At 41.4% G+C, this 26767-nt stretch overlaps 1 protein-coding gene across 1 annotated transcript; it reads left to right on the top strand.

Annotated features, from left to right (window-relative positions):
* The first annotated feature begins 365 nt into the window (after positions 1-365).
* LOC128744726 (transcriptional regulator ATRX homolog) lies at positions 366-26767 on the top strand. Its single transcript, XM_053841925.1, has 15 exons — positions 366-774; positions 13021-14037; positions 14210-14553; positions 14621-15214; positions 15269-15570; positions 15649-15920; positions 15989-16141; positions 24416-24683; positions 24749-24905; positions 24975-25202; positions 25267-25438; positions 25498-25906; positions 25967-26142; positions 26223-26441; positions 26504-26767. The coding sequence occupies exons 2-15, from the start codon at positions 13093-13095 to the stop codon at positions 26597-26599; spliced, it is 4335 nt and encodes a 1444-aa protein (XP_053697900.1). The 5' UTR covers positions 366-774; positions 13021-13092; the 3' UTR covers positions 26600-26767.

Raw genomic sequence — 26767 nt, 5'->3', positions numbered from 1 at the left:
ACAGCGGTAGCGAAGCAGATACCGCTGTAAACAGAAATGTTCGGGAAAATGAAAAGTTACTCGGCTGCCATATATTGTTTTAGGTCGTAAATATCAATTTTTCCGTAATAATATTTAGCTGTTTTCTGCATTAATAGTATCCTAAGATTTACATTATTTATATTTAAAGTCCGATAGTTTTTTAAGTAATATTTTGTGGTATAGACGTTCCGACAAGTTTCGCATGATTTGACAGCATTTAATCAACATTCAGCTCAGCGTTCCGCAGAATTCGTTTGCACCAATTTACAGTCACACTGGCAGCTCTGCTCCGTTCCGAACGCCGCTTTTTTCAAGCTGTCAATTTGTATTTAGAAAAACTTTCGCCAGACTTGCTTCTTTCTGCTTCCCCGCGATCGAAATTGAAATTAATATCGCTAGCTGCGCTATAGAAGCCCTCGAGGGCAGAAAAAAGGTACCCAGCGGAATTTCCGCCATTTCGCGTAGCCCGCAGCGGTCGAGCAGCCGTGCCAGAGCCGTCGAAATCCGGTAGGAATTAGAGGCGACTTCGTCGCAGTGTTTCGCTAAACAGCAGCAGCAGCACGGGAAAAAGAGCTTTTGTGTGTGGTGATTTTGTGTCGGTCCGGAATCCGGGGGCCCCATATTGGTCGTTCCGGTGTCTTATCTGTTTTCTTTCTGCAGAATTTGTGATAGTTTACAAGACGGTGGAATAGTGTTGCAGGAACAGCTCTTGTGTTTGCTGGGACCTGGGTGGTTCACCCGTTTTCCTCACAGGTAAGTGCATTGCATAGCAATATACCGAAGAGCCATTACGGTGTCTCTCGATGTACTATCATTGTATCTAAAACATAAGATTTAGCAGTTTCTTCAGTTTTTCCTAACTTCTATGGTCTAATTTGCTTTTTATTGCTTTAACGAAAACCTTCTTGCGATCGGTTATCCTAGTTTCCGGTACATGGTTGATTATTTGTAATCGATGAATGATTGCAGTTTGGTATTTCGTGTGAGAAATATGCTTTTTTTTCTCTATAATTTCTGTACTTGCCAAGTCAAATGGTCTCAATGCAAGCAGCGGATTCTGCGTCATGCAGAAAATTAGGTACAAAAAGTGCAAGATGCAATGTTAGACGTAGAAGGGTTGGAACGAACAGAATAAGACAGCAGGGTGGTCGGGGTTGGGTTGAAACGGATAAGAAAGCTCTGCTACTGTAGTAAAGATGTGTTTTTTGATAGTTAAATCATTCATATGAAGTATCCTAACATTCAATCTAACAATATTGTTGATCGTCTAAGAGCATTGTTCAATTTTCAAATTGTTTTTATCGGTAATTGAGTCTTTGCTCTGAATTTGTGTGGTTGTGAAGAATTTTTACTAAATTATTGTGGGATGATAATGAATTATTTTATTATGTTTAAGACTTGGATTGTACCATTATTCTACTCGAGATTGTGGTTAACTTAACTTACGGTTTCTAATAATGTTTCGTTTTGCATCCCATTCTGTTACGTTTTTTCTTTTGCTTTCTTTTTTTATGACAGTCTTTATTCTTTTTATTTTTCGCGTTTTTCCTCTTTTCCTGACTCATTTATCCGGTTTTTGTTACGTTTTTCTTCATTCTCTTTTTCGTTTTGTCTCCTGACTTTTTTTATGCTACTTTGAATCCATCTGCATAAGATAATTTACTATCATTTTCATAAGAAACTACTACTTTGTCGGAAGGTTTGACCACTGCGACCATTATTTTGATCTGTAGTGGTATACTTCTTTTGTCTAGGTATTAGTTGCCGACAAAACACTTACAAACTTCTTAGACTGCGCAGAGTTAGTGCACTGCACTAACTGTGATCCTGTGTCGCTAAAGTATCGACTTTTTCGTTTCCTTCCACTCCGCAATGGCCAGGAACGCAGTAAAGGTTTACTTGATTCTTTTCCGTCAGTTGCGTCAGTGAGAGGATACACTCCCATAGTAGCTTTGAATTATAAGTACAAACTTTAAGTGCTTTAAGCGCTGCTTGACTGTCAGAAAAAATACATATGTTAGCATATCTATAATTTCTAACCAGGCAGACACTACTACTACCTACCTTTCTACTACGAACGATCAAGAAAATTCGAATTATGCTGATCAACAACGAAGTGTTGAACAAGGTCATCGATCTGGAATATGCAAAGGTAGTCATGGATGTTCTTGTAAAGACGTACCAGAAAACCGGTGAGCATGAGTATGCTTGTATGTTCCACCATAACTCCAGAACTCCTTGATCTATCTCTACCAAACTTGGAACACATATTCGTTGATATAAGAGAATCAGCACTGCGGTAATGATAAGAGTGGGGGGGGGGGGGGTCGTAACAGAGGGGGGAAGTCCATAACCCTGAAATCCCAGGACAATTCATCAAACTTGGCACAAATGTTCCTTGACATTGGGAAATCAGCACTGGGAGGTGCAAAGGGGGGAATGCCTAACAAGGGGGAGGAGAGATCTAACTAAATAAGTAAAAGGGGTTGCTTTTCTCTTGTATTCAAATCGATTGCTTTTGTGCAACTAACTTTGAGAAAGGAGGTTGATTCCACCGAGGAGGAATATATGGTAAAAAACCTTTGTTTCGTTTGCACTAGTGATATTCACTGAGCAAACCGATGCATAATTAACTACGTGACAGAAGGGGGATCTGACTGGGAAGGAACCGACATGTAGGGGGACAAGGAACGTGAGAATGAATGTATGTTCTGCCGAAGGCTCCGGAGGTTCTGGACTGTTCTTCTTCAAACGTCGTTTGTCAAACACATGTGTTTTTTGACATAAAAAATTCAGCACCCGGGGGTTGATAAAAGAGGACGACGACCTCTTTCAAGGGGAGAGAAAGGTTCAAATAGGTAAAGGGGAGCGTTTCTCTTGCATTTCGAACGATAGCAGTTGTAAAAGTTGTTTTATTTCTGAAAGGGGGAATAGGGGGAGGTTCAAAAACGTAAAAAGGCTTAGTGTCGATTTATAGGGATTACCGAGAAGAAGACAGATTTACAAGTTGGTATGGGACAACGTGAGAGGAACTGACAAAGTGACAAAGGGAGTAGAGATATTCAAATAAAAAAGGGAAATAAAAGAGAGTAGACATATTCAAATAATAAAAAAATCTTAAAAATTTACAATTGATGGAGGGATGGTAGGGGAAAGTACCTTGCAAGTCGTAAGGGCCTGCATAGTGTCGTCCTGAAAGTAAAAACAAGTTAGATCAAAACTTCTCCGTGGTCGGTGGTTTCTACAGTTGACGGAGGAAGAGGCACAATCTGTGTCTAAAAATAACCCAAAAAAAAACAGATGGCTCGCTACATTAATAAGGGGGGTTGCGCAGTCTTTTGTCCAGCGCCACTATGGTTCAAAGGTACACAGGTACCAGCGAGCCACACCCCCTGGCAGGTGTTGTGGGTTCAAACCTGGTTATAATCTCTGATTATAGCTTGGTTTGACCCATGCACCTTCCATGTACCATATGCTGATGAAGTATAAATTCATCAAGGAGTCGATAATAGGTAGGTAATATATAGTGACAGTCTGTACGAAATAGCCGAAGACTTGTAAATAAATAAGTAAAGAATTATCCAATCTCATGAAGAGCTCTGTAATAAAACAATCGCCGAATTATATGTAGCAGGTATTCCTGGACGCAGAAGTTGATGAACCCGAAGAAGAGAAAAGTCGTAACTTTGCACTAAAGTCTAAAAAGTTAACCAGCAGATGTTTCGGATGCAATGAAATTGGACACTATAAGAGTAAATGTCCTTTGTTGCAAAAGTACAATGCAAAAGAAATACGTCTGCAGAACAAGACAGAATCCTTCGGGCTACCAGGCGTGTATCACGTGAAGATAATAAAAGGGTTACTTTTACGAACGAAAAGGTCATTTTCGAGAACGAAGTTGTTACTTCGGGGAAGTTAGTCAATGGATTGAACAAACAAGAAATCTGCTCAGCATTGGATAGATATCAAGTGAGTCTTAATACTTGGCATAAATGACTAGCGCACTTGACAAATCCGGGAATAGTGATGCTAATCACGGAGGGGAATGGCTGAGGGTATCAGCTGCACTTCAGAAGTGATAGAGATAGCAAATGAATGTAATGGTTGCCTGGCGGGGAAGCGGGTACCTTTCAAATTTCAAAGCATGAAACAGCCAAAATCAAAGCAACCATTAGAATTGGTAAAATTCAGATTTTTGCGGTAGCATAGAGCAGTAAACCTGACACTGTTATCGTTGTCTAATCAACGATTGTCGGAGGAAACCAAAAAGAAGGAAATTGTTGAGGGTATCAATTACACTTCAGCAGTAGATACAGTGAATGTATTTTTGGTAAGGAATCGGGCAGCTTTCAGATTGCAAAACTTGAGAGAGCCCAGATTAAGACGATTGTTAGAAAACGAAAAGGAAGAAGGAAATGGTTGAGGGTATCAACTATACTTCAGTGACATATACAGAAGATCTACGTTTGGTAGAGAACAGGCAGCTTTCAAAACTCCAAAGGTTAAGAAAGCTAAGATGACAATGGTCATTAGAATTGGCAAAATTCAGATGTTTACGGAAGCATAGCGCAGCAAACATGCGACAACTGTCAGCTTACAAACAATTGTCGATGAAAATGAAGAAAATCGATGTTAAAAAAAGAAGAAACGGATGGTTGAGGGAATCAACTGTACTTCAACAATAATTGTAACGGTTGTTTGGCAGGGAAGCAAGCAGCTTTTAAATTTTAAATCTTTAGAAACAGCCAAGACGAAACCGAATATTAATATTACTTTATTTAGACATTTGCGGAAGCATAGAGCAGAAAACAAACGATGGCTATTGTTTTGACACCTTTAGACATGTTCGATAATGTTGGGGAAGTCGAGAATTATGTTCTTCGAAATGATAGAGAACAACAATCATTACGACGAAGAAAGAGATAAAAGACGACGGTTCTGGTATCAATAATATACAGCCAAAACAGCCACTATGACTAAAGAGGAAATACCTCAGAGCATAGAAGAACTAAAGAAACTCGAAGACCGGCAAGAATGGAAGCGTGGTATTCAAGAAGAAATAGATTCGCTACATCATGATAACACCTGGACAATGGTAAACTGTGTTTTAAAAGGTGTTAAGGCTGTCTATTCAAAATGGTCATTCTCGGATGCATATGTCGACGATATTTTGCTCATTGCCAAGGTTGTTGGTGATGAAGTACGGATTAAGAAAATGCTTGGATGGTTATTCCAAGTGGATTTAAAGTTAAGTGTTTCCTGGGTAAGAAAATAAAACGCGACTTTGAAAATCTTAATACGTAGAGAAGAAACTGCTGAAGAGATTTGGGATGAGCAGCTGAATTGATCGCCCTAATCGATCGTTAGAGTAGAATTAAGTTTTTTAAATTTATTATATACATGTCATCTGTAAAAAGCCCGCCTATTTTGAATGTTGTACTAAAATCCCAACACAATCCAAACATATTCCACAACACCGATGGGTAAATACATAACGGCACAAACTACAATGCGGTCGACAAACCGCCAAATCAAGTAAAAATCACCTTTGGGCCTTTCTCAAGAATGTGCCAACGGCTATTTCGAAACAGACGAGCGAGTGCTTCAGTAGTGCGAAAAGTAAAAATTTAAATTAGTGCTAAAGTGTCAAATTGAACGGTTTATAAAAAGAGTTTAAACCGAGACAGGTAACTAAAAGGGAGAAATAACTTATATTAGCCCGATGATTACACTAAAAGGGGTAAATTTCCCACCCACGTATAGGACCTTTTAAGTATAGACTTTGGTATACTTTTCCTTTTGATACCGTTTATTGCGATTGGCGTTCGCCTTCCCGGGAGCTGGCGAGCAACCGAAGGCACTCTGCACTCGTTTCGGCCTAGGTAACCTGTCGGTTACCGTAAAAGACCAGCGACTGGTCCTCTGATCTTCCGTATCATGACCGTCAAGGAGGACATCAACCCTCGGGCTTCGGCCCTAATCACTAAGGAGGATTCCCTTCTCGGTCTGGCAGAAGGCGGTCTCGTCCGTTGCCAACCGATCCCAGTCAACGAAGGAAGCGCCTGAAATCAGAATTTACCTGGAACACCTTTTCAGGTCGCCAATTCGTCGCCGCCATTTCACCGTAGACGCCATCTTGCCAACCGGCAGGGAAGACGCCGATAGCTGCAGCGGAGATCGGCGAGCGCTCGCCGGTCAAAACCCCACCACCGACAAGCAGAGATAGAAGCAGTGAGTAGTGTAAAACCGTGAACCACCCCATCGACACTACACTTTACAATAAAAATACATCTTTATAAGAAAGTTGGTCGTTAGGGTGCAACTCAATCAGGAAAACCGGGAAAACCAGGAAAAGACCAGGAATTTTATTTCGCCAGGAAAAACCGGGAAAAAACCAAAACCAGGAACCAGGTTCATATTGCATTAGAGAGAGAGAAAGATAATGTCGTCGGCCAGGTCGAGGTCAATTAATTGCTCATTTGTCAAAATGTTCCAGGGCAATCCTCGATTAAGTTTACTGTCAGTGGCTCCAATTAAAATTTCATCAATAATGACGAGGATCAGTTCCGGTGAAAGTATGTAACCCTGTCTCACTCCTGCAGCAATGCGGCAGGAGGCCTCATAATGAGCGTCGATAAGATAGACTAGCTTACCAGGAACTCCTCTACGCCTTAGTGCACCTCAGATATTTTCTTGATTTAGTTGGTCGAAAGCTTTTTTTTTTGAAATCAACAAGCACTAGAAGAAGACAGCCTTGGATTTCGATGATTTACTCGAATATTATATTGACCGTCGTGATCCGATCCACACATGATCGACCGGCACAGAATCCAGCTTGCTTAAATGAGTTTATTCGTAAATTGGTTGGTAGCTAAAACTTGGTTAAAACTGCTTAAAATGCCCTTAACACTAGATATACCAGACCAGTCATTTTGACTGGTCGTGCAATTTCAATTTGAAATTTCTACAACATCTAAAATTTGATTTTAGAAACGATGTTATGACTTTTGTAGCTATAAGTAGAGAATACATTTTATGAACTTAATGTTAGTTTATATATATTAGTAACAAATATAATTTTTGTTTTTGCCATTTATACCAGCACCAGTCAAAATGACTGGTGCAAGATTCTATGAAGAAATGTAGCATTTCGGGAGAACGGTGTGTCCGAAGCATGAAATTATTCAATGAAATGCTGTTCCTAATGTTTCTTGGCCATTTTTGTAGAGTTTTATCGAGAGTCGGTCCTTTTCGGCGGTTCTATTCCTCAGCTGACCGATTTCTCGCCGGATCTCTTTGAGATCGGAAGTCGAAACGCCCTTAGGCTCTCATACGTTGACTTTTGCTCCATTTCCTTTTGCTATATCAGCAATTGAGATTCCTATCAAAGAACTGCTTCCACTCACCAACCACTATGCGCTCGTTTGTGGCCAGGTTTCCCTGCTGGTTCCTACACATACCAGGCCTCGGTGTGTATCCGTTACGAGATCGGTTCAGCTTCTCATAGAACTTGCACATCTCACTAGCCTGAAATAGTGGTTCTAGCTCTCCTTCTGGCGTTTTGCGGCCTCACTGATGGCCGACCGTCTACTGCTACATTTATCTTCGAGATTCGAAGCACCTGGCCACAGAGGAAGGCGCATAGTATGCGCGTAGTTCTCATCACATTCCGGGTTGTCTAATTATCGATTGTTTAACCGAGGGTAGCTTTGTCGTGAGGTATATACCGTCGATAATTTTGAGCGCACGTGTACTGCTACTAGGTAATGATCTGAGTCGATATCCGTACCCCGTAGGGAGCGTACGTTGGTGATGTTCGAGAAAACCCGAACTTCGATGAGAATATGGTCGATTAGGTTCAATGTTAGTTGGCAAGGTGATCTCCTGGTGGTTTTGTAGAACTATGTGGGGAAAGAATGTGTTTCTGATCCCCAGGCCTCGGGAAGCTGCAAAGTTGATGCATCGCTGACCGTTATCACTATACATTGGTTCCCTGTCGAACTGATCGTTCATGTCCCCAATGACGATGATATCCCGTGGCGAGCACTCGAGCAGTTATCGTATGTTGCCGCCAGCTGGACATAGAACGCTTTTTTCTCGTCGTCGGGTCTACCTTTGTGTGGCCAGTGCACGTTTATGATGGAGTAGTTGAAGAAGCGGCCTGTTATCCTCAACACACATATCCTCTCCCGATCCTGCATTCTGCCCATCACTACGAAGCCCGTTCCCAGCTCGTTGATTGCTCCACCGTTCGGCAAAATTGGGCCTTGCTGCCACGGATCCCCCAAACCTTCCCGCCTTTGCGACAGATCTCTTGTAGTGCCACAATGTCGAACTTTTGCGGTTCTAACTGAACGAGCAACATTCTGTCGCTATCCACGAAATTTGGTTTACAGCATCCATTCCAAATCCTTGTTTCATCGCCTGTCCATGCTAAATGTTTCGAGTTGAATTTTCTTGATTTTTCGTAATATTTTAGATATAAAAAGCTTGCCTTACTAGGGCTATGCTGCCGAGTCTCATGATGGGGCTGCCATCGTGTAGTGCCGAGACAAGACAGTGCCTCCTTGCCTGTCGGTATACGACCTTAGTTACCACCAGGGTTGGTTACCACATCTCCGCTAAGATTGTTCGTTTTCCGGCTGGTACGGTAATCAACCTATTTTGGACCCCATCTGTAGCTGTACATAATTTGGACACTTACAGCAAAATCAAATGAAAGTGTCCAAATTATGTACAGCTGCAGATGAGGTCCAAAACAGGTTGGTTACCCTACCACGTAGAGGTGGAAATAGAAGTTGCTGGATAAGAGGCTAAGGACCACTATAGGGTCTGTGTTGCCCATTATTCAGTCGTTCACCAACCGTTTCTTATCCACCAGTCATTTTGACTGGTTTTGGTATAAATAGGTATATTTAAAATGCTGATATATCTAGTGTTAAAGTGTACAAACTCAAATTTTGAGTAGTTCTTCAACCATAAAATTGGTAGTAGGAACTTAAAAGTGCGTTATTTATCACAGAGAATAATTCAAATAATTAGTAGCAAGTAGCCAAAATTGGGTAAATTTTTACCCAAAATTTGAGTTTGTACACTTTAAGGGCATTTTGAGTAGTTTCAACTAAGTTTTAGCTGAATCCGACCTATTTACAGGTAGTATCATTTTAGAGTGCACTATCGAAGAGTACTATTGTGTTTTTTCTGGATTCGATTGAAGATCACCTTTAAGAGTACTTTATGAGTGATACAGAGTGATACCGCCCTAGTTCCCACATTCAGATAGGTTCCATCAGAGCCGGCGGTGGTGATGACTGGTGGTGGTGGTGGTGGTGATGAATCAATGAAAGTGCCAAACGACTCGGCTCAGCTTGTGCGCCGATTGTTTACGGAGATTTCGATCAAATAGGCACTTAGATCTTTTGAACCAATGAAATCTTCAGGTCCGGATGTACCCATTTTATTTCACAGAAAATCACTAAAATATCAGGAGACGGCACTTTGTGCTTTCCTTGATATTGAAGGAGCTTTCGATTACATGTCGTTCATTTCAATTATAACGGCTCTTTTTCAAAACGCAATGCTTCCGAGCAGAGAAATCACAACATCATTGGAAGATATGTCGGTCACGATTACAGTGATCAAAGGATGTCCGTAAGGAGTTCTCTCCCTGATAACCAAGCTGTTATGAGATAATTGCTTAAGCCATCAACGTAGAACTTATCGTCAAAGAAAAATTTAACGCAGTACTGTCAAGTTGTTTGTTGGGAGCTCTAAACACCATCATGTTATAATGCTTACAAGACAGGCCTAATATAAACCCCACATGTCATTTACTATTTACATGCTATTTCTTCCCCTATACTGATTGGTGTCAGGCTGAGCTTCAGAAACAGCCTAGACTATGCTGTTAAGAAAGCATTCCGTTGAAATCAAATACAGGGTTGAACTACGCACAATCACGGGACTCCTAACTGGACACTATCCGGCTTTTGATCGTTTAAAGAATACCGGATGATTCCGGAACCTGCCGCTTTTGTAACTCTGAACTTGAAAGTGCCCTGCAATTACGGGGCTCTTGCTTTATCTAGGCATAACTTCTCTAGGCAAAATTTCCTTTCTAGAGCCCAAATCCTTAAAGTACGTTGATTTTATTAACCAGTACCGACTTAAGGTACAAGATTACAACTATCTAGCTCAACTCCATCAATGGGCATAAGCAGTCCGTAAACTGTGATAGAGCAATCGGAGCCTACCTCAAAAGATGATCATTAAGACTGTTACAGTGGCCTTTTAATCCAAAAAAGGCTCGCTGTTTAATCTGCACATGGCCTCGCGCGTTGTAACGCCGGTTCCCTTCTTGGTGATTTGTCAAGATGCCTTGCTGAAGATCCTAGGAGCTGACATAGTCAATGCCACGTAGTGTGGGCTTCATACGCTGCTTATTTTGTTGACCTGCGATATTTGAGACTCAGAATAGTTACATATTTAAATGTACAGTTCAACGGTTAAGCTTCTCTGTACGGTCGATTAGTTGTTGGCCAGCTCTTCCCGTGAGCGACATTCTCGCATTGGTGCACACCACAAAGGCGATAAAAACTTTCTACATGTCCACTTTTATTAAGTGGATATGTCTATTGGCGGTGGCCCTTTCTGCCTCCTTAACTAGATAATTCACCCTGGCTGTTTTGTCCCGTTAACAAGACTTCTTAACACCCCTATCCAGCATAGCATATCGTTGATAGGTTGCTGATTTAGTCGCCCTAGTTCATGCACGCTCAATCCTGGATGGATTTCGCCGTGTTTGGAATCAGGCAACGGTTGTTTTTATCCGTATCCGTATGTGTATCCGTTCCCATCTCATCAAGGCCGCGTGAGCTCGTTGGACTGCGATGTAGACACATTCCTCAATTTTTTTTTAGATTATAGTCACTCAAGCTGTTAATTGGGTCATTCGTGACTTCTACGGGGTTGGGATTTAAACCCGGGTCCTCGGCGTGAGAGGCGTGACTGCTAACCACTACGCCGGAACTACCGCTTCCACAATTTTGAATTTTACCAAATTGAATAGAAAGCTTTCAGTTCGAGCTATAGAATGATCTGAGTAGTTTTAAATGGAAGTGCGAAATTTCTTTTTAAATGAGTTAATCGTACTAGATTAAGGAAACTTCTAAATGAAACGGGTGGTTCCAAGCCTTTTCAGTGCAGCAAATATAAATTTCTACTTTTACTCTTTCGTATTTAGTAAATAGGGAACATATAAATCGATAAACTTTGCAGCATAATATCTTACACCAAAAAAACTTTTATTCTTGTAGCTAATCTAAGCTATATTCACCAACCAGAAATTTTTCCAAAATCGTCCAGGAAAACCGGGAAAAAAACCAGGAATTTCAAATCACCAATTGAGTTGCCACCCTGTTAATGTCGCTTAGTTGTTTTTTTATTGCCTTATTATCGTTTTTTCGTCTTATTCTTTCTGTATATTCGCATGTTTTGTTGCCTTTCGACGCTTTTTAAACGCCTTTTCTGTTTTTGGTGATGCTTATTGGCATGTTTTTATCATCTCTTTTTTGCAACGTTTTTCGCCATCTTTTTAAATTTTTTTACTATCTTCGGATTCGTCAGTTTCTTGTGATATTTTTGGATGTTTTTTTTCTAGTTTTTTAAATGTTTTTTTTGTTTTCTTTTCATCACTTTTTAGCACCTGTTCGTCGACCTGTTCTCTGTTGTGCAGATATGAAATTTGTCTCATTTTTACTGTCTTCTTAGTTCTTTCATCGTCTTTTCAGACTATTTTTAATCTTTTTTTGTCGCTGTTTTACCGTCTTTTTGTCGTCTCTTCATTACCTTTTTTGCATTCGTTTATAGACATTTTATCGTTTTTTATTGTTTTCTTTTGGATTTTTTTGTTGCTTATCTACCTTTTTTTGGCGTCTTTATCGTATTTTTGCCTATTTGTCATCACTTTTTCGTCATTTTCCATCGTCTTTTCGTCGCCTTTTAGCCTGCGGCCCTTTCTTATCTCTGCACAATTTTTTTGTCATTTCTTTGCTGTCTTCTCTTCGTATAAGTCGTCTTGTTATCAACTCTCTGCCATATTTCTGTCGTCTTTTCAGGGTCTTTTTGTCATTTGTCAACGTCTTTTTTTGTCTTTGTCATTTTTAGGCATGTTTTGTCGCTGTTTTAGCTTCTTTTCGTCATCTCATTGCTATCTTTTCGATACCTTTTCGCCGTCTTTTTGACATCTTTATGCAGCATTTGCCATTTTTGCCGTGTTTTTTTGGTTATTTTTGTTGCTGTTCTGGCGTCTTTTCAGCGTATTTTCTCCATCTTCACATAGAGTCTTTGTCTCTTTTCTGAAATTTGTTGTCATATTTTATCGTCATTACTGGCCTTATTGATTGATCGTTTTTTATCGTCTCCCGTCTTATTCCAGTGGCTTTTTCGCCAGCTTATTATCGCTTTTTCGTCTTGTTTCCGTTGCCTTTTTGCTGTTTTTTTGGTCACCTCTTCGTTGTCTATTTGTCGTTCATTTGCTTTCTTTTGATCGTTCTTTCGTCATCTTATTGCTGTCTTTTTTTCGTAATCTGTATGGTATTTTTGTTATATTTTTTTATTGCATTTTTGCATTTTTTGCATCTGTTTCTTGTTTTTTGTTACTTTAAGGTGGGTTTTGCTTTTTTGACGCCTTTTTTAACTGTTTTGACGTTTTTTCGTCGTTCTTTGTCGCCGTTCCATCATTTTTTCGTCTTCGTCAGTTTATTCCTAATTTTCGTCGTTTTATTTGCTGTCTATTAAACAAAAATGATGCCTTTTTACTGCCTTTTCGTCGTTCTTTTGTCGTCTTGCTATAGTGCATTCGTCATCTTTTCGTCGGCTTTTTTGCAAGATTATCAACCTATTATCATCGTGTGTCACCGTATTTTGAGTCGAACTAAACTTATTCGATATCTTTAACTTTTTTTTAAACGAACCTTTTTCCTTCTCTTTTCCTTTCAGATTGTTAAATAATACTGCACTCATTTTTTCTAAATAATTTTGTGATGTTTTAATTCCGGTTTATTATACGCAATGAGAACCAAAAGGACAGTTCGACCGTCGCAGTCCTCCTCCTCGTCTTCCGAGGTGGACGATAAATCATCCCCTTTGAAAGCGACAAAAGACGACTGTCCGATCATACCCGAGGAGACCGTCGTCAATGGAACCGCAAAAGAAGCGGAACCAAACGGCGACAAAGCAAATGGTGAAGATGCGCATGAAGCAGCAGCAGCAGCAGCAGCAGCAGAAGTGGAGGAAAAACCCGCAGGGCCAAAAATGCTTCGGCTTGTGTCGATCGAAAAACTTATGCGGCCCAGTTTGCTGGGCAGCGAGACCCCGCCGCAGAACCAGAAAGCCAAACTGGCTGATAAATCCCTGAAACGTTCGAGGGATACGAGCATCATTGAAATCAGCGATAGCGACGAAGATGATCAACAACCGCAAAGTAAGAAATCGAACAATCATGATGCTTCGATTCAGCAAATTCCCAGCGACGACAGTGAGGATGAGATTGTCGCAATCAAGCGGAAACCCAAACGGCAGGTCAAAACCACCGCCGTTAAGGTGTCGAGTGATGATGACGATGAGCAGGCTGCTGCGAAGCAGAAAAAAGGCTCTGAAGCTAACAAGAAACGCGAAGGTCGTTCGAAGAAGGTTCCGAAGCAGTGCAAAGAGTTTTGCGTGCGCATTAGCAAGCTTAGCTCCGATCTGACGTCCGTCATGGAGAAGCATCAGTTGAGCGAAATAACGGACACGAAGAATCGGCCGATTTGCGAGTTTAAGTCCAACTCGAACTTCTACGGCACGTTGCACCGTCGAAATCGAAGCCAACACAGCGGACAGGGGACAGAAGCAAGCAAGTCGAAAGCGAAAGGAACCGGCAAGAAAGGCACCAGTAAAAGAGGCCCAGTGTCCAGTGACAGCGATTCGGACGAACCGATCGCTAGTATCATTTCGAAAACAGACATTCCCAAAAATGTAAAAATTACTTTTCGGTGGCAATTTGTTTTTTTTTCATCTGACGAAGAATTTTCTTTTCGTTAATTCTTGGCCAGATGAGTCAGACCGAAGCGTGGTTTTTAATGCTGAAAGAGCACGCTGTCCCGCGTGTGCTTTTGTTTGTTTGTTTTTTCTCTTTTACCCTCAATAGAAGACTATGTCTAAGCGACCAACTCGTTCGAAGCAACAGCAGCTTAGTGAAAGTGATGACGACGATGAGAGTGACGATGACTTTGAAGCTAGCAGCAAGACAAAAGCAGCAGCTGCAGCAACAAGCAGGCAGCAGCGGCTAGCTAACCGTAAGTCCAAGGCAAGGAAGAATTCGTCCACGGATGATGATGAGGACGATGGCGACGACAACAACGATGAAGATGATGACAGTGAAAAATCGAATGAATCGGATGCTTTCGAAAAGGAAACCCCCCAACCAAAAAAGAAACGGTCACGAATAAAACGGAACTCATCTTCGTCGTCCGACGACGACGGCAATGCCAAGTAAGTAGGGGTTTCTGTTCCGTGGACATTGTCGATTGAGGGTTTCACTTTAAATTCTAATCCTTAGAAAGCGCCGCAAACGCATCAAGAACGCCTCTGACAGTGACGATGATGAATCTCCCACCAAGGGCCGTAAGAACATTCGGAAGGTGCTGAAGAAGTCCGATCTTGAGCAGACAACTAAAGAGGCTGAACTGGAGGAACGCGAACGCAAGCAGCGCATTGCCGAGCGGCAGAAGCTTTACAACCAGGTATACGACGAGAAACCGGAAGAAATCAAAGAGCTTACGCAGCTGGTGCTGGACTTCGACGAGGACACCAAAGAACCGCTCCTGCAGGTGGACAAACTTCTGGTGAAGAAACTCAAACCGCATCAGGCTAATGGAGTGAAATTTATGTTCGACGCGTGCTATGAGAGTCTGGAGCGCGCCCGGAACAGCAAGGGTTCCGGTTGCATTCTGGCCCATTGTATGGGGTTGGGTAAGACGCTTCAGGTTGTCACCTTGGCTCACACGTTGCTCGCTAACGCGGAAGTGACGGGTGTGGAACGCGTTCTCGTGGTTTGCCCACTGTCGACTGTACTGAATTGGGTGAATGAGTTCCGAATCTGGATGAAACACGTCAAGAAGGGAACCGAAGTGGAAGTTTATGAAATCTCTAAGTAAGTAGGTGTAGTTATCAATCAATTTTATTACTTATCTGTTTGATTCGGCAGATATAAAAACAACATTATCCGTGCCAACCAGCTGATGGAATGGCACAACGAGGGCGGTGTGATGATACTCGGTTACGATATGTTTAGAAACCTGTCCAACCAAACGACGGGTCGGATTAAGAAGAAGGTACGCGAATCGTTGCAAACTTCGCTGATTGATCCCGGTCCGGAGCTAATTATCTGTGATGAAGGCCATCTGCTGAAGAACGAAAAGACTTCCCTCTCGAAGGCGGTCAACCGGATCAAGACGCTGCGACGGATCGTGCTGACCGGAACGCCGATTCAGAACAACATGAAGGAGTGTAAGTAGTACTTTACTCACTGTTAAAAATGGTTGAAAATAAATCTAGCTCTGATTGGTACTTCTTTCACCGCCACAGACTACTGTATGGTGCAGTTCGTCAAACCGAAACTGCTCGGTACGTACAACGAGTACATGAATCGGTTCGTCAATCCTATTACCAACGGGCAGTACACGGATTCCACGCCGTACGATATTCAGCTGATGCGAAGGCGAGCGCACGTGCTACACAAACTGCTGGACGGGTGCGTACAGCGGCGAGATTACGCCGTTCTGGCACCCTTTTTACCGCCGAAGCTGGAGTTTGTGATTTCCATTAAGCTTACGCCGCTGCAGTGCACACTGTATAAGGTACGTGTGCTTCAGAGGGGTTTAAAGACTTGAATATGTAAATGTTTTGTTTTTTCGTTATTTTGCAGTACTACATGGAGACCCAAGCACGGCGACAAAGCGACGAAACAAAGCGGGCTTCGGTGTTGTTTTCCGATTTCCAGAATCTTCAGCGAATTTGGACTCATCCGAGGGTCCTTCGGTATAACAGCGACCGGTACGAGTACATGCAGCAGAAAAAGGTTAGTGTTATTTTTCATTTATAAATTCCTACGGTAAACCTGAACTGAACTGAACTGAAGAAAGTGCCTACATCCTGAAGGAGAATAAGGCCAATACGGGGATATCTGATATAATTACTAATAGCTCTAAATTAATTGAACTCTTGAGTATCCTTAATTCTCATAAAAGTTTCGTAAAACCAGCGCAGCATTAGCTAGCATTCCTGTAGATGTCCTTGATTTCAATCTACCTGCAATAGCAGATCGCGACGTAGAAGCTGCAATTGTGAAACTCAAGTGTTTATTTACCGCTGGTCCGGATAGAATTCCATCATGCGTTGTAAAAAAATATGCAGCTGTTCTAATACGTCCGCTATGCCTGCTGTTTAATTTGTCGCTTCAGCAAGGGATATTCCCTACAACTTGTTATGTTTCCTGTGCATAAAAAAAGGGACAAACGTAACGTTAAAGGCATTACATCACTTTGCACAGCTTCGAAAGTTTTTGAAATTATAATACACGATGCTCTATTCGCTAGCTGCAAGCACTACATTTCTCCAGAGCAACATGGTTTTTATGCAAAACGCTCTACTGCTACAAACCCTTGTACAGTTTACCGCAGCGTGCATACAATATATGAGCGCGAGAGCGCAAATTGACGCGATCCACACCGATTTAAAGGCAGCATTTGACCGAGTTGATCACAGTATACTGCTGGCAAAATTGGAAAAGCTTGGAGTTTGTTCTGCGCTAGTACAATGACTTCGATCCTATCTTTTAAATCGAATGCTCTATGTAAAGATATGAAATCATCAGTCTGCATATTTCACGAACCTCTCCGGTGTTCCCCAGGGCTGTAATCTGGGACCACTGCTCTTCACGCTGTATATAAATGACGTTTCATTGTTACTCCCGGAGGATTGCCGATTGCTTTTTGCTGACGACGTGAAACTGTTCAAGATAGTCAACGATACTGCAGACTGCTTAGCGCTTCAGCGAACGGTTGATATTTTTCTTCGGTGTTGTTTCAGCAACCTACTAACGGTTAGCACCGAGAAAGGCAGTGTGATTTCATTTTATAGAAAATCTAGTCCGATTACGTTCAAATAGACCATGTTTGGTAAGACGGTAACTAGAGTAAACCAGGTTCGTGATTTGGGCGTCACTTTGGATCACTTTCGCTCACATTTAAGCCACACTATAACGAAATAATTGCTAAGGCGAATCGACAGCTTGGCCCTCTGGCCCAGCTTGGACTCTAAGGCCCAGAGATCTGTTGTACTTACCTCAGCGAAATGCAACGTACGGGCAACATGACCCTGTCCGCTTCATGTCGACAAGCTTTAATGCTGTAGCTGATTTGTTTGATTTTAATATTACCGCAACAACGTTTAAATAACGGCTTCGAAGATGAATATGTTTTTTGTGTATATCTATACTGCTTGTTTTGTGCTGCTTATTAAACAAAAATGCTTTATATTGAAAGGGCGGTGATTGACCAGACTCATAAATAATCTCCGGTTGCTCCTTAGGGATCTAGCATGCTCAGTAATCGACTCCTTTGGGCCTCAGAAGCAGAAACTGGGTTGGTGTTAGGTAGGGCTGGACAGGTTTTTGACTACAATGGAACAAACGTTAACGGTCTCGAATTGACGATCCCTTCAGCTTCAATCAACAGTGTGAGTAGGCTTTTGTCGTCCGGATTTTTGGTTGCTGTCAAAGCGGAGAACGTAACCTTGATGGATCTAACAAGTCGCTCCCACGACCCACCCATGTGGGGGGCAGACAGCGGGTAGAAAATCCACTTGGTAGTGGCACTGGTGAACGTATTATTTAGCTGATAATTCATTTGAAGAATCTGTTGCTGCAATTATTCGCGACTGGCGCCCAGAAAGTTGGTGTCATTGTCGCTCTTTATCTCTATTGGTGAACCCCGCCGTATTACAAACCGCTTAAAGGCTATCGTACACGCCTCTGTAGATGGGGAGTGCCAGACTGCTTTAAAAACACTGAAGTCGGTTGCGTGTGCATCTAAACTGTTTTGAGAATGCATTCAATTGCTACAGCAGGTGGCTAGAAAAAGCACTGTAAATCTTTTTTGGGTCCCTGGACACTGTGGAATTGAAGGCAATGAAAAAGCGGATCAGTTGGCAAAAGCTGGATCGATTAAATCTTTCATTGGACCAGAACCATTCTGTGTGGCCTCAGAATGTACCATTAGAATGGAATTAAAAAACTGGGAAAAATCAATGATAGATGATGTCTGGAAAAAAATTTAACAGCTCGACAATCAAAGAAATTTATATCTATACCTATAAAAAAGGATTTCTGTCTGTCTGCCCGAATGTTCCTTATAGAATCGAAAACTACTGAACCGATCGGCGTGAAAATTTGCATATAGGAGTTTTTGGGGCCAGGGAAGGTTCTTATGGTGGTTAGAGACCCCTCCCCACTTTAGGAGGGGGGCTCCTATACAAATGAAATACAAATTTCCTCATAACTCCTGAACTAATCAATCAAATGGAACCAAATTTGGCATGTGGGGGGTTTTGGAGACAAGAATTTTTTTAATGATGGTTTGAGACCCCTAACCCCTGTGGTAGGGGGATAAGGACTTTCATACAAATAAAACAGAAATTTTTGCGTAACTCAAAAACTATTCGAACTCGAGAAATTTTAGACTCTCATAAAACATTAATCAATATTCAATAACAAGACCACCAAAAACTATCAATAGTAACATTAGATAATTCAGCGCGAGACGGCCACAGGCCGTCGGAAGCGCCGGCCGCTGCGGGAGGCAGCCCCCCGTAGAGATCACCTCTATCTAGGTTTATTTATTTTCCTAGATCTACTGACCTATTACTTACCTTCAGTTGGGTCACCCCTGCGAAATGGTACTTTCTACGAAAAGATTTTCCGTGAAATGGTACATCCCGCGTAAGGTTTTTCGTGAAATGGTATTTTGCGAAATTCTATATTCCGCGTTATGGTCAACCGAGAATTGGTGTTCCGCAAAATGGTATTCGGCGAAATGGTTTGTAATGATGGCGAATATTTAAATGCTATCCGCTTTATTTTATCAGGCTAAGCAATGGGGGGAGTTGTTTTCTACTTTACTGTGAGGAAAATTTGTATATTAACTCCCATGACCCATGAACTCCCCAGAAACTTGCAAAACCCAAGATTGTGACAAAGGTCATCTGAGATTCCCGATTTATGTACAACACAGTTTAATTTGTGGCAATACGAAGTTTGTCGGGTCAGCTAGTGATCTATAAAGAGACCTAATCGTCGCAATAGATTGCAACGGTTTTTCTCGGAGATTTGAAATAATTTTGTTTGACATAGTTTCTAGGGTTTCAACACCAGTAAGTCTATGTAATTCTAATGTACTAAACCAAGGAGTACGCTTCAAAATCATTTTCAAAATTTTATTCTGAATCCTCTGAAGACTCTTCTTCATTGTAATACAACAGCTTGACCAAATCCGAACGGCATATAACATTGCCGATCTAAAAATTTGTTTGTAAATCAATAGTTTATTTTTCAGACAAAGTCTAGAATTTCTGTTTATGAGAGGATATAAACATCTCATATATTTATTACATTTTGCTTGTATACTTTCAATGTGGTCTTTGAAAGTAAGTTTTTTAATTGCAAGGTAATTCATATTTACTCATTGCAAAGTGAATTGAGGCACACGCCGCAAAATGTTCATCTTGAAACTCTCACGTCATTTGCTTTGAATCGACCAATATTAAACGAAACGGCAATGGCAGCGAATACAAATTTGTCATGTCATTCACAATAAGTTCTATCAGCATGCGCTGATGAAATAAGATAAGATGAGATAGGATGCATTCCGACTCATTCTGCAGCACCACTGGCGTACTACAGGGGAGCAACGTAGGACCACTGTTATTGCTTCTTTTTATAAATGAACTGTCGCTCTTTTATATCAACGATGTAAAAGTCTTCTGGATAATTAGAAAACATTCCGGCTGTGCGGAGCTGCAACTTCTAGTAGACAGATTTCAAGCTAGAATTCTCGAAAAACATGCTTACCGTCTTGTTGTTTCCACCGAAAAACGCACAGCGCACTAACCCTTTGTATACACTAAAACGACCTTACCAACGGGTTCGATTCGCAAATTCCACACAAACTGCTGAGCCCCAAAAGTTCGAGTTTTATTTAACTATCGAACTCAAAAATTCAGAATTAGTTCAAATTTAGTTCCGTAGAACTTTCTTGCTGATTAGCAGTATGTATCAAGTGTATCTAGAACTAAATGCTTTAAGAAGTGCTTTCAGTACCTTATGGATACCGTCATCCGGGGATACTTGCAACACCGGGGTTACTTGCAACACTTTTGCGCATCGCGCTTTTGACAGCTCTAACGCATTTGTTTGTTAACATAACCATTTGTAGTCAATGGTGTTTTAAAGAAGGGACGTTTACCTATTGTTTAGTTAAGTTTAATCCATTATATCATTGATTTGCTTGTTTTTATACGACTGGAATGTAATTTCATTTTTAGAGTAAGAAAAATGGATGCGCAAAGTTGCGTCAGTGCTTTGACATGAAATTATTTTTTATCGTTTGGTTCCTGTACACAATTAGTACATCATATAAGCTAATAAATAGCAACTTTGAGCTTTATTTATATTTTGAACTTGGGGAAGTAACGACGAATTCGTGTTGTTACTTCCAATATGGCGCGGCTTGCAGCACTTGTAAAATAGATAATTAAAGTAATAGACAGTATGTAAACAGTATGTTTGCATCTGTACGATGTTATTTTGTCTACTACCAACTCCAGAAAACTTAAAATTGTGAAAAATTCCACGTGCCTTGAAACGGCAATTTGAAGTTCGCCTACATGCTGCTTTTTCACCGAATACCTTTAAAAAAGCGATAGACAAAATTGGGAAACAAAACATGCCTCCAGTATCACTTGTTTTACTAGAAATATACTCAAAATATCTAAAAATGCTCATTCGCGGTTTGAAATCAAATTTAAAATCATAAGAAACGCAAAATCAGAAAAGTGTTGCAAGTAACCCCGTTTACTGGGTAACTTGCAACACCCCTATTTTCGATTCATTCTACAGGCTCATTTAGTTGATAATTTTTCTCATAATCATAAATCAAAAGTACTGACCACTATACAAGTTTTGGCTACTTATACTTGGATCTAAACGGTACATTTCGAAAGTTATAGCAAGTCAAACTTCAAAAGTGTTGCAAGTATCCCCGGATGACGGTACTTCAAAGCTATTAGGATGCTACATAAAGTTCTGAAGTAACCTTAGTTTGTTAACCAGTTCTGCATGTATGCTTCGGCAATCAAAATTTTTTGATGATCAAACAAGCAGAACTGAAAACTAATTGAGATTAATCATTTTTATTTCACTCATATTTAATCATCGCACATTTCACGGCACAAACATAAATTAGAATGTAATTCTCTCTTTATTTTCAAACTACAGTCAACCAAAAAAGTATTCGGACAGCAGCGCATAAAATTTTCTTTTAGTAATTTTGCACAGTATTTTTGCAAAGAATGGTAACACATATTTTTTAAAACAATGTTTAACTAAAGCGTATTTAGATGCACAACAAAAATTCGGGGAAAAGCTTTCCGTTTTGAAGATAGGGTACATATAGTTTGAATTCCTCAAAAATGCAGCCAAAAAAGTATTCGGACAGTTAACTATTAGTTGAAACAAATGTCCTTTCTCGCTCATCTACTACCTCGTAGGACCATTTACAATCTTGATGACCTGTTTTAATCTGTTTGGGATAAAATTAACAATTTTTCAAATATCCCTCTGTGAATTGCTGACCATTTTTTACAAGAGGTCGGTTTAAGTCATTGTGATAAGAAATCGAATGATTTCTCATTTAGAAATGAAATTATCTAAAAAGATGTTCAAAAGGGTTCAATTCTAGACTGAATGCTGATGTTTCGATAGCTCTAGGACAATTGTATGGTGCCTACCGCTTACAATTATCGACAGTATGTTTAGTTTCAACATCCCGGTACAATATGTATGTACCGCACAATTACAATTTTGTTTTAATTTCACCTAAAATTGGTCAGATAATTGAGTTTACACTTAGTTCTATCCAAAAATATATATCTTTGCTACCTCGGAGCTTTCCAAGCATCCAAGGTACGAATTTTGATTTATTTTTACTAGTTGAATCTAAATCCGTACACCTGTACAGTATCCATAGTTATTCAACTGTATCCCATGTTTCACAAAATAAAATCGAAAGGGCTAAAGCTAAATGTACGCCGGTAGATTTAAGATGGCAGTTGCGATAATCGATCATGAATCCTTAAGTAAAGCATCGAAATAGTTTGCAGTTTCGGCCTCTTCTGTAACTTTTCCATATGATTTGCTACAAAAATCAAGAAACACTGTTATATACTTAAGTTATTTTCCTCTAGAAATGAAAAAAAAAATTGTTTAAAAACCTGGTATTTCTGGATGTATAAGAAAAGGAATACTAGAGGATTTGACAAAAACGAAGTTTTTGGCAAGAAATGGGTGGTCCCATAGATAGAGATAAGGTGCAATAGCATATTTTATTACGCAGCCTGTCGAATAAATAAAAACAACTTAGCAATAAGCTTTTAACTCATTTATATAGAGTGTACAAGGATTTAAATTCATAACTGTGCGAACTTTGGTTGATGGTTTTGAATCAGGCATAAAAAGGTATACGGATTTTGAACGTGAGTATGTATCTCCCGGTATAACTCCAGAACACCTTGGCCATTCTCTACCGAACCTGGCACCCAAGTTCCTTGACATAAGGATTGACAAAAGGAGGGGTCCCTAGCAAGAAGGGCATTTCCAAATAAGTAAAAGGGATTTCGTTTCTCGCCTATACAGATCGATTGCAGTTGCACAAGTGACTGAGAGACAAGATTGTGGGGAGGGGGAGAGTATGAGAAGCATAGCATTCAACGCTTACGTCACACACGCAAGCGCAAGACAAACAACCGCCGATGCTGTGTGCAGACATTCTGCTACCTACACACTCGCGAAACTCACATCGTCTTTTTCCATAGGTACTCCCATGCCCGTGAGGCCTAGAGGCATCTTCGCCCCCGATTCTACCCACGGGCGGAAGTGCGAGTAATAGGCAGTGAGACGGAGAACGACGACCGTAGCTGTTAGCATAAGAGCGAGAATTCGACAGGGATGCTTATGCCGGCGCGTTCGTTAGAATGAGTACGCGTGTATGAGAATATTGCACCACACGAGTGTGGGCTTCGCAACACTGGGAAGTGGTTCGCCGAGGAGGGTTAGATGGAAGAAAGGCCGTTATAGGGATTTTGAGAGAGTACAGATGGATAATTGGCTACGCGACAGAAGGGGGAGCGTGAGAATGAATGAGAATGAGAATGTGGGCGACAAAGAGGATTTCTGAAAGGGGAGAATACAGTGGCCATTGACAAGCTGGAGAGGGGGGGGGCATAAACGTAAAATAGGCTTTGTCTCGCTTTATAGGGAGTACCGGAAAGAAGACAGATTTACAAGTGGCTGAGGGCAACAGGACGGGGGAGTTCATCGTAAGATCGGCAGATCAGTTAGTGTTAAATTAAACAACAAACTGCTAAAAGAAAATGTGATGAATTGTTTGTTAAAATTTTCCAGTTCTTAAGTGTACGGATTTCGAAACCGCATTCTTTTGAGCAATGTTGAATTGAGTCACGCGATGGAATCTTCGCGGAGCAGCCTGGGTTTAGAGACGTCATTTCTTTTACTCAGCATCTAGCCATGCGTCAAGGGTCAAGTCAAGGATGTTTGAGCGATTTCTCAATTCTTTCAGAGTTCTTTCAAACCTCATTTTGTAAGTTTTTTTTCTCAATATCTCAGACATGTCAATGAATTTGGATGCGGTTTATGTTGAGATGCTTAATAAGAACATTAAATCAATGGGCGAAATTGATTGTCCAATATGCCCAAACAAACGGTGGCCCATTTTGCCCGTATGCTCATTATGAGAGATGGGGAGAGGGGGGGGAGGGGATGGAGATGGAGAGAGAGAAAACAGAAAGAAACCATTACCTGAGATTGGGCCCATAACCTAAATTATATACCAAAACAGCCAATTGCCATGCCTCCACAGTTGCTGCGCTAAAGCAACGACTTGTTGACATGCAGAATCATGGTCTCTTCGAGCCTTTACATCTGATTTACAAATGATACCGAATATTCAACTTGAAAGTATAGATTCAACCTGCTAAAGTAATCCCATTTTACTTCACACAGCGTGACATGGCCTCGGACGAGGAATCGTTGGGTTCGCTGAAGGATTTCCTGGACGACGACAGTGAGGCGGAAACGACACCGATGGAGTCGTCCGACGATGGGTCGGATAGCGCCAGTGACAGCGAGGGGGGCAGTGTATCCAGTCGCAAAAAGAGCAAGAAAAACAACAAAAAGAAGGACTCCGATGGGGCTGCTGCTGGTGGTGGTGGTGCATCCACGTCGGCGGCCACTTCGGCGCGCCGTACCAGAAACAATCCCGATGCGGAAGGTATTGTATGATGGAGCCATGGTAAAAGGATGGAATAAAAGCGTGGGTTTTTTTTTCGTTGTTAGGTGAGTTCGTTGAAGAGGTGGAACAGAAGAACGAGAACCCGACGGAGTGGTGGATGTCCATGTGTCCAGAGGAAGAGCTAGACAATTTGGAACATTCGGGCAAGCTGCAGGTGCTATTCGAAATACTTCGCGAGTGCGAAAATATCGGTGATAAACTGTAGGTGTCTTTACTGGTTTGTAACGGGCGGATGCATTTAAAAATTGGGGGTTTTCAAACTTCTTACAGGCTTGTCTTCTCGCAATCGTTGTACTCGCTGGACGTGATTGAACACTTTCTGGCACTGGTGGATGAAAATACGCAGAAGGACGATGACGAACGGGATGTCGAGCTGGATAAGTATCGGGGCTCGTGGTCACTGGGTTTGGACTATTTCAGGTTGGATGGTTCAACGACGATTGAAAATCGTAGTGCGTCCTGTAAGGTTTTTAATGACGAGAAAAACTCGAGAGCCCGGTAAGTTTGCCTACGTTTTGTTATTCCTGCGCTGGATCAAAAAACTTTGTTCTTATTTGGTCAGATTGTTCCTTATTTCAACCCGAGCGGGTGGTTTGGGTATCAACCTAGTAGCGGCTAACCGCGTGGTAATCTTCGATGTCTCGTGGAATCCTTCCCACGATATTCAAAGTATTTTTCGGGTGTATCGTTTTGGTCAGAACAAACCCTGCTACGTGTATCGGTTTTTGGCCATGGTAAGGGTTGTCCGATTACTGTCTCTTGCGATGAATCTTAATGACCGTTCGGTTCACAGGGTACGATGGAGGAGAAAATTTACGAACGGCAGGTTACGAAACAAGCGATCTCCAAGCGTGTGATTGACGAGCAACAGATCGATCGCCATTACAAGGAAAACGATCTGCAGGAGCTGTACCGGTACGACAATGTGGCCCCGGAAGAGCCCCGACCGACGCCAAATTTGCCTAAGGACCGGCTCTTCGCGGAGCTGTTGAAGAAGTTCGATCCACTAATCTATAAGTATCATGAACATGATTCACTGCTAGAGAATAAGGAGGAGGAAACGTTGAACGAGGAAGAGCGCAAGGCTGCGTGGGAGGAGTTCGAGCAGGAGAAAAATCGACCGCCGGTGATAAACTATGGAGTCGGTGCCGGGCTTGGCATGGGCATGGGTATGAATATGAATATGGGAATGGGAATGAGAGGTAGCTTTGATAGCTGATTTGATCTGATTTAACCGTTAACATATGGCTTATTTTTTCCAGCGAACGGGCCGGTAACTTCAAGTAACATTTTTGGCTTCCGGAATGATGTTTTGCTGAAGCTGCTCAACATGAAAGCCCGTCAGGATAATCCCACCTTCAGCGATGCAAACATTAGTGCGATGATCCCTTTCTTAATGCAGGAACTTGTCCGGCAAATGAAAGATGGTGATTTATCGGTATAACGATTGAGAGATTCTGCGTTAAATTGAAGCGCAGAACTGTTATTAATTCGCATATTTTCATTGTTTCCTTGCAGTTGTACAAAAGTCTCTTGGAGCTCTACTATCAGCTGGAGGCGCCGTCCTACGCACCGATGACAATGTATAATACAATGATGATGCAGCAGCCGCCTCTGCACCACATGCAGCCGCAAATGCAGCAGCCGGGAATGATGGCTTCTAATCAGCCTTCCTTCAATATGCAGCAAATGGCGTATTTCCGCGATCAACAGCAACAGCGCTATTCACAGCTTGACGTAAGTTTTGACTGTTTGTTTTCGGAAAAAGAAACTCTCATTGTGATTTTTTGTTTTTCCAGGAACCCAGCAGCAGCGGTATGAGCCGGAGCACGATTATTAACGAAGCACAAAAGCGTTTTATGGATAACCCAATGGAAATAGTTGAGCTAGACTAGGATCTTCAATATGTATAACTTATTCTAGAACAAAAAAAAAATCAATATAATAGGTCGGATCAAACAAATCCCTACAACACTGTGTGACTGTAGTGCGCGAGCTTGGTTCATGTGAAGTGTATTCCATCAAAATCACCAACATACGGAAATAATACTTAGAGGATCCGT

The sequence above is a fragment of the Sabethes cyaneus genome, chromosome 3 (assembly GCF_943734655.1).
Source record: "Sabethes cyaneus chromosome 3, idSabCyanKW18_F2, whole genome shotgun sequence".
Classification (NCBI taxonomy): domain Eukaryota; kingdom Metazoa; phylum Arthropoda; class Insecta; order Diptera; family Culicidae; genus Sabethes; species Sabethes cyaneus.
The sequence above is the reverse complement of the archived record's forward strand: the minus strand, read 5'-3'. Positions and strand labels throughout refer to the sequence as shown.

Bases quoted from the DNA above. Each gene is read 5' to 3' on its own strand.
- LOC128744726 (XM_053841925.1), top strand. From the start codon at position 13,093: ATGAGAACCAAAAGGACAGTTCGACCGTCGCAGTCCTCCTCCTCGTCT. The intron at 15,921-15,988 runs GTACGTGTGCTT...GTTATTTTGCAG, and splicing joins TGCAGTGCACACTGTATAAG to TACTACATGGAGACCCAAGC. The intron at 26,143-26,222 runs GTATAACGATTG...GTTTCCTTGCAG, and splicing joins TGAAAGATGGTGATTTATCG to TTGTACAAAAGTCTCTTGGA.